This window comes from Anoplopoma fimbria, chromosome 7 (genome assembly GCF_027596085.1).
Source record: "Anoplopoma fimbria isolate UVic2021 breed Golden Eagle Sablefish chromosome 7, Afim_UVic_2022, whole genome shotgun sequence".
Classification (NCBI taxonomy): Eukaryota; Metazoa; Chordata; class Actinopteri; order Perciformes; family Anoplopomatidae; genus Anoplopoma; species Anoplopoma fimbria.
The window spans coordinates 9,301,915-9,310,547 of NC_072455.1; the positions used below are offsets into that span (position 1 = coordinate 9,301,915).

An 8,633-nucleotide genomic window follows, 5' to 3' on the forward strand; every position below is an offset into this window, starting at 1 on the left:
CGTTGAAGATTAAAATTAAGCAAAGGGATTCTTCCCATGTTACCATTTTTATGAAGTGCCAATCAAAGTGGAGAAAGCAAAATTATTATTAAGTATACGAAAAAAACAATATCACAATAGCCGTCGTCTTTAAGGGCCTGCTCATGATAACATGTCTGGAGTGTTTGGAAACCAATTGTTTTTATTTTCTCTCTTCAACACTAAAGAATTTTCTGTCGCTTTTTCAGCAATAACAATTAAATTACGGTACAGGCTGCCATTGTTTAGTTTATGCTCAGTGTGTCTTGGGGGTGGGAGGATTGTCCCGTGGAGCACAGTGCGACGTCTAAAAGCGGCGGTCCTACCTACAGCTTCTCTTCTGTCGCGCTTGGCTTTTTTGTTTTTTAGCTTAAAAGATTATTGATGGTAGGGCAGAAGAAAAAAACATTTGTTATAATCGGTTTTCCTGCTCTGCGAAAAATTAAAATACTTAAGAAAAGTCATGTCTAAGTGAGATCTATTCAACACAAAGTTGTTTATATAGAGGAAAAAGACAAAAAGAATATTACACTTTACTTAGTATTTCCCCATCTACCTCCCTTAGCATTTCTTTCTCCATTTTTTCACATTAAGAAAAGAGTAGAAAGTTAGAAATGGTCTGGACATTTATGGCCGAGAAGGGGGGGGAAGGAAGAGGAGGAGTGGTAGTCAAGAGGAGGGGGAGGAAGCTGTCTGATCCACAGAGAGTCCTGGATGGGGAGGGAGGCGGAGGCTGCCGTTGCCCCCTGCTTCAGCTGGGCGGCATCCGGGACTGCAGGGAGGACCGGTGTGGTGGGGGGTGAGGAGGATTGGATGGGGGAGGTGCTGAGGGAGAGAGGGGGTGGGGAGGCGAGAGGAAGATCGGTATTTTGGTCGGGCAGGTGAGATAGGAGGATGGGAAGGGGGGGGAAAGAGACAGAGAGAGGGCTACACGCTCGTCAGGTGATCAGTCCATTGGCCGCTTTTCGCCGTATTTCTTTGTAAACTCTTCGGCGTTCTTCAAGAATTTTTTACGGTCCTTTGAGTATTCTTCTGCTAGGTCTGCCCTGAGGGGATGCTCCGGCTGGGGATCGTTCACCAGCGCGATGAGGGACTGAATTACTGCAAGACACACACAGCCAAGGAAATCAAGTTAGACATGAACAGCACATTTCCCAAACAAGACTATAGCCGCTAGTTTCACGGCGGCAGCAGCAGCATGTGGCAGTTCCGACCCTGAAAAGGCCATTAAAGGGGACGTATCACGCTAATTTTCAAGTTCATACTGCTTCAGGGTTTCTACTGGAACACGTTTTTGGTTTGGTAGACACTGTAGTTGTGTCATATATCTAAATGATTGTGAACAATCCCTGAAAGTGAGCATTTCATGATATGTCCCCTTTAAAAAAGGGACCATACCAGTGGTTTTGCCAGTCCGCCCTGTCAATCCTTTGTGCTTACAATTTACATTACCGACAACCATCCTCCATTAAATGCAAGTGGAGTTGTAATTTAGTTTTTTTAATAACTACCCTCCATTGGCTTCAGTTCATTTTAGTACACTTAAAAAAAAACCTGTGACACTTGCTCAACAAGCTAAGGCTTTATAAGGGAATATACATCTCCACTGGTTTACTTGAAAGTTTAATTTCAGTTGGAATTGTGTTAAAATGAATCTATCCTGGTGGTGTATTCAGGGGCTGAAGTGAGGATGTGGAAACAGAGCTTTGCCGTTCAGCTGCAAAAAGCATTGTCATACAATCCAAAGCCCTGATGTTTGTAAACTCAACAGGGAATATCAATAATTATCGGACGTGAATCGTTGTGAAAACTTTGTATTGTCCATGAAAATCATTCTGCTGACTTCAGAGTGGAAGACAGCTTGAGCTACATCACAGCAAAATAAAGGAACCGTTCCTTTACGTGGAACTCTGATGTGAACTCTCATTGAATGATCAGGGCTGGAAGACACGTATTAGTTAGTAAATTAAAAGTTGTAGAGCAGAGACGCATTCACAAGAAAATGAGAGTGAATATGATGACGGGGAGCTGAAGACAAAAAGAATGACCTTCTACAGAGTGACAGCTATGGTTCATCAGACATAGTATTGACAATCACACTCAGCAACAGGTTTGATCGGGTAGTGGCGAGGACGCAAGTCTATAAACCGATCGGATATCAGGTTCTATTCAGTAAAAATGAGCATAGGCAAAAGAGATTATGATGTGTTCAAATGTAGTCTTGTAAAATGTCGTTTTTGGTGATAAACTTAAATGTATACAGATGTTTTAAGGTTTTTTTCACAGCAACATAAAATAGATACTACAGATCGAATTTTAAGGCATTGCTATAGCATCGTGCTCGGTTTAGGCCGATACGCAAGTTCAGGTATCAGAATCAGGATAAAGACGGAAAATACTGTACCCGAACATCTGTACCGGTCACTATTGCAACCTAAAGTGACCCCAAGTGAAAAATCTTGGTCCTGATTGGTTCACATGACCACTATAATAATATCAAAGCTCTATATAGTATACTGCTTAATCCCACAATAGCACAGAGTTAGCTACTACTATTTTACAACTAGCTAGCAAGTAGCTCAACAAGTGTACAGTGTGTTGCAGCAGTACATTAGCTTGATGTTACTATGGTGAAAAATGACAATCCCCTTCATGCTTAACCTATCAGTGCGATGATGCAGGGTATTGCTCAGAACTTAAGTTATTAACATCATTGCAGTTGCCACAAATTCACTCAATTTGCAGATTTTTGCTTTGTTGGTGTGAAAATGAACGAAGATACAACTTTTCACCCAACTATGTTATATGTAAGCTTATTTATTTATCATTTATTGATAGTTAAACGTACTGTTCAATGTGTGTTATGATTATAAACTACTCAGATATTTGCTAAATATGTGGCTGCAAGGTGGTCACAGGCAGCAATAAATGAAGGTTGTGGGTTTTGACAGGCAAAGCAATGGAATTTAATGCGGGTGTTTTGGCGCCTGACAATTTGATTACGAAAACAGAAAAGAATTCTGCAAAATATTGCAAAACATGGTCAGACAGAAAGCATTCTATCATCCTTGGTGGCCTACTTATTGTTTTCAACGAGAGCATCTTGTTTCCGCTCTGTGTGCCTCCTGTTTTCACAGGAGAGCCCTGAACGCCTCTTGTTGAAAAACATTTAACCCTTAGCAGGAAAGCAACTGACATCATCAGCGGTTATTTTCTGTTTTTGGTGACTTTTGCTGGATATCCCAGAGCTGTAAGGCTTAACGGACTGTAGTGGCCGTGATCTGAACAGAAAACAGTAAACCTGGAGGCAAGTTAGTGTGGTACTTGAAGTTTGTGGTAATCTATCAGAGCTTGTAAGATGTGACGTCACAAATAGTTGACTGATGAAAGCACTACCTACATGTCTAGGGATTTTACACAAAGGGCCAATGTGTTTTCTGAATGCTTTAGATTATTTATGGTTAAGGTGGAGAAAATATTTTTGCCAGCCATATCAAGTTGTTTACAGGATACGCAGAACATGAGTTTACACCTTGTCTTCGTCTTTTTAATTCTTAATATTTATTTTTGTTTGTTCGCCCTCTAGAACGCTCTAGACTATTGGTGCAATGGATCATTAAACTGACAGATCGGATCAGCAGAAAGAAAAAAGGGAGGAAATATAATTTATAGAGTTCCCTGATCACGTTTTTTGCTGCTGATAACAATTGATGATCCATATTGGCCGTCCCAACAATTATTTCAACCGCTATCGAATATACTAAATATTGTCCTTTAACTTTGTTATAGCCATCTATAGAGCTTTTTTCCTTCATTAAAGCACACAATTCAAATAAGGAAATAAAAGTTTGTATTTTTATGGATTTAAACAAATCTTGTGATTAGTAGATATTATGATGCATTATAAACTGCTTAGAGTTAGTGTAAAGAGATCATAAATCATATTTAAAATCTATTTATGTTGTTGTGAAAACATCACCTTCAAACAGGATTTATTCAAGTTTATCACCAACACTACATTTTATGAGATTACAAGTGAACACATCAGTTATAATTTGCCTTCGCCCAATACTCATTTTCCATTTTCAATGAACAGAGCCTGAAAGCATTATAATGTAACTGAGAGGAACCTTCGTTCGTTAGCCGTTAGCGGTGCTGCTAACGTTACTAACTCTCCTCCTGTCAATTTTAAACAGATCTTTTGTTTACAATGTAACATTATCAGAGTTAATCAACTAGAAAAGCAAAAATGATGTCCTGATTTCATATTTTACAGAATATCGGTGTGTGAAGGAGAGGTACTGCAGGTCCTTCATTCCTGCTGCTGTCAGACCACATAACCAGCTCTGTCTGCTATCCCAGTAGACCACAAAATCACTAAAAACACTAAAACATCTGTGCAATATAAATACACTGTGCAATACTATAATTATTCTGTCTGTATATTCAATATGTTTTAGTTATTGTGGATTTTATTTAATTTTACTTATTTAATAATTCTTTCCTGTTTAGTACTTTTATTACTTATTAATAATAGTTGTTTTTTTAACAATGTCTCGTGTTTGCACTATCTCTATGCTGCTGTAATCCTGTAAATTTCCCCACTGCGGGACTAATAAAAGATTATCTTATCGATGGTCAGTAAAATTTTATTTCCCACTGTGATGGTTAATGTTGAACTGTCTAATTAATCTGCGGTTCACATGCGTGGCGAACCGTGGGGGGGGATCCGTACAGATCAAAAACGGTCTGTTACACCACCTCTCCAGACTAATTAATATTAAACTGATTTTGTATTAATGCAGGTAAACCGTGTGGTAACCAGCCCATCGCCCCACGCCTTTCAGCATTATGCAGTTCATGAAATCTGTGCGAGTATGCCACTCAAGTGCTGCTGGGTGCTTTATCTGAAATGTTTATATTTACGAAGTAATCACAATGGAACAGCAAATATTGTTTTACTTGGGTTTCCGTTCAGTTAACTCCATAAAGTAAGTTATTGTTTTGATACTAAAACTTATACCAACCGAAGCCCTGCCGTGTGTAATAATATAAGACCTGAGACAAGAAGATGACCAAAAAGGTGCAGCATCAGAGGACCCCCTGCAAAAGTAACACACCCACCTTGGTCAGTTTTGGTGGCAGGCTTCCAGTTCTCTGCACTGATCACAGGCAAGCACACCTGGCCCTTCTCGTCGATGTTGGGGTGATAGATCTTTGTCTTGAATGTGATCTTGGGAGGCTTGAAGGGGTACTCGGTAGGGAAAATGATTTCGATCCTGAACGCGCCTTTGTCATAAGGAGGGTTGTCCTGGAAGCGAAAAAAACAGAGGTCAATTGAAGGAAACGGCGGGTGGATAGATGGAAGACAGTTGAAGGAGGAGTGGCTACTTACGGGAACGATGAGCCCTTGCCATGACAACAGGTTTGATTCCTCGACTTGAATGTTTCTGAAGTTTTTCATTCCAGACCTGCGAATCTCATCAAGTTCCTGAGAGAGCAAGCAAACAATGTATATTACAGAGGGTCAAAAGTGCTCATGTTCATTAGGTGTCGAGTATAGAGAACAGGTTTTGAATTGGACCCAGTTCCGGTACACCTAACCCACCACCTCAGACAACCCTGGTTCAATTACTGAGACTGCCACCTCCAGCTTTGCCTCGCAAGAATTTTGCTTGCAGGTAGTAAGTTAGCGAGGGCAGCCATTTTTTTTCTTCTGCAATAGTGGCTTTCATAGTGCATGCACAATGGGGAGTGGAATTGAGGAGTAATGCTTGTGTCAAGTAGGTAGCGCATGTCCGTCTACACAATTGTTATTTGCAATTGCTTGATCATTTCAAGTGTTGATTGTAAACATAAATGTTAGAAACGGCATTCAGAAAATGTGCATTCTATGTCGGGGACAAAATGAGCAAAAAATAAAAAGTTAAATAAAATTTGGCTATGTTAAATCTGTACAAAACAAATAAAAAAATGTACTCTTTTTGATAACAATTTAATAAATAGGCAGATTATTAGAATACCCATGCCTACACTTTATTTTACTTGCTGTAGTTAGTTACACGCTACTTTTATAGTAAAAAATAAATAAATATATATATATATATATATTATAGAAACAGGACATACAACAGCCTCACCAATTGTGAATTCTACAAGTTGTTGGACAATTTTTAGCCTGAATAGTTTGCTTTTCAGCGTTATTATATTACAATTTAAGCGTGCTGAGAAGCATGTGACTGGCTAGGGAATAATGTGGAGTCATCCTCACATCTTTTATAAAGACAGAGGTGCTGGGTGGGATCGGTCAGAGCTCTCTCAGAGGACTGGGGGACATCTGCCGTGCGTGACAGATCCCGTAGGAGTCCCCTCTTTTGGGGTCAATCTATTTAGCTGTTAGTTACCAGGTAATGTAATGTCGTAAGGAAAAGCCCCAATGTTGATCCGTGACACAGGGCAATGCTTTACTCCAGCGTCCGTCTTATCTACAAGCAGATCCCCTATATGATGTTGTGCCAGCTAACGTTACATCTTAATATTGTTGTGCGTGTAGCTCCTGTACAAAGTCTCGCTGAGTTGTTGTCTGGAAAAATGGCACGTCCTGTCTCGACGTGAGGCTTTTCACGGAACAGTAATGAAAAATACGTTAGCTGTGGATTTAACGCTAAGTTCACCCTCACCCAACCCGCAGTGACGAACTCCCGAACCGGGCTAACTGCGAGTTCAGCCGACGCTCGCTGGCTAACGTTAGCTTGCTAGGACGCAGCTAAGATATCAGGCTAGCGTGTTAGCTGATTAGCAAGCACCTTATGCCGTGGAAACTCACTCGGGGTGTTACGTCGGCCACAACTAAACTCACCTCCTCGGTAGTAAAACACATAACTTCAAGCAAACTATAGTCGGCTACTAAACCAAACTCATGTTCCGTGGTACTCTGCCGGCAGGCTGCCTCTCGACATTTCGGCCTAATTTGCCGGTGCTTTGCTGCCCAACGGTAATATTTGGCCGACTAACGTTAGCCAGTTGGCCAGCAGTGACCTCTCGTTTCTATTAAGTTTACAGCCACAGACTGGCGAACTAAGGGTGTCTTCGAACGACGTGACCTTGTTTGAGTTTAGGCGAAGGACGAACGAGTTTGGCGGCCGCCAGTGCCTCTATTACACAATACAAACTATATGAAAATAACGGGATCGGGAGATTTACCTTGGCCAGCCTCCTGCTCGCCGCCATCTTGAAACTGCTGTGTGTTCCCAGAATACACAGCGCGGCGAATATGTGTCTTGGCTGTGTTCGAAATCGCATAAGATGCTGTTCATACTATGTGTGACGTGACATTGAGTATGTAGTCCATTCACACTGTGGTGTATGTGGACTTTTTTGTACACAGGAAATGCCCGGATGTATTCTATACTATCATGAATTTCTGCGTAAGAGACATGAACTTAATGCACATACTCGTCTGGGAGCCTTGAGACTGGTCTTATTTTTTTCATAAAAGAAACCACCCGTCTAGATTCCTACTATATAGCGGTATCCAAATAAGGCCTGTTTATAAAATGTTGCCATTGTTTGGGGATAAGTGACGGAGCAGCTGGTGCAAAGATTTGGATTCAACTATTGCTATTTTTTTATTACATATTATATGCATAATTTGATTTAGATTGAAAGCCTTATATAATTCAATAGATTTCAATTGGAAAATGTTTGTCCTTAAGGAGTTGAGTGTCTGTATCCTGGCAACACACTTTGTTATAGACTTACTATAGGAGCTGAAGTTGGACTTCCAAAATTTGGGGAAAAAACGAAATAAAAGAAATCACAACCTTGTTCAAATGTATGCCATGCATTAACACAGACAAAATTATCCAACAATTATTGAAGCCAAAAATGTCCTTTGATCTAGATACCAACAACTTCTCATTAACACAATACAACTAACCAAACACAAATAAATGCCTTAAATCTGCATAATTCCTTCCAGGAAACTTGCAAGGAAATTATTCGTAAAGTACAACCTTAAAACAAAGCATTTCTTAGTCACCACACCCAACAGGAAACAGGAACACAAACCCGGCTAAAGGTCAAGAGCGTCATTCTCCACTTTCTGTTTTATTGTGCTGCCTTAGTGAGATTAACTATTCAGATGCTTACTCTTCCTCTCTAAATTTCGGACAATAATAAAAGTAGCTTTTCCACAACTAAGCTTTTTCACAAATCATATTTTTTGTCCTTTTTTTTCATTTAGCAAACTGATTACAGTGCTCACACTCCTTCAATTTATGATCCACACAGATAACTATTATATATGTTATTGTGTGAAGTGTGGAGAATGTTTGTATGAAAGAACTGTACTGTACAAATAAAAAGGAAAACATATAAATAAATACATATTTATTTATTTAGTCATTTCTTTTTTTCTTTGTTTGTTTTTTATTGTATCTTTCCTCTTTTATGTCGCTAGTTTCATGCAGTTATTTTTAACTTAACTTCTACACTTATTTTACGAGATTTTTAAAAATCTAATATTCTTATAACTGGTAATTTTGTATGTTTATATTTAACGTTTTGTATGTTTTTTTTTAATACACCCTCACACATACTTTGGATTTATTTCA

The 8,633-nt window shown here is 39.5% G+C and overlaps 1 protein-coding gene across 1 annotated transcript in view; it reads right to left on the reverse strand.

Annotated features, from left to right (window-relative positions):
• ube2l3b (ubiquitin-conjugating enzyme E2L 3b) overlaps positions 1-7,330 on the reverse strand; it is a 7,736-nt gene extending 406 nt beyond the window's left edge. Inside the window, exons 1-4 of the mRNA XM_054601184.1 lie at positions 7,222-7,330; positions 5,414-5,509; positions 5,143-5,329; positions 1-1,119 (exon numbers count right to left, since the gene is read on the reverse strand). The exon at positions 1-1,119 is cut by the window's left edge and continues 406 nt beyond it. Coding sequence (XP_054457159.1) covers positions 965-1,119; positions 5,143-5,329; positions 5,414-5,509; positions 7,222-7,320 — 537 coding nt within the window. The 5' untranslated portion in view covers positions 7,321-7,330 and the 3' untranslated portion in view covers positions 1-964. The remainder of the gene's footprint in view (positions 1,120-5,142; positions 5,330-5,413; positions 5,510-7,221) is intronic.
• Between the last annotated feature and the right edge of the window lie 1,303 nt (positions 7,331-8,633).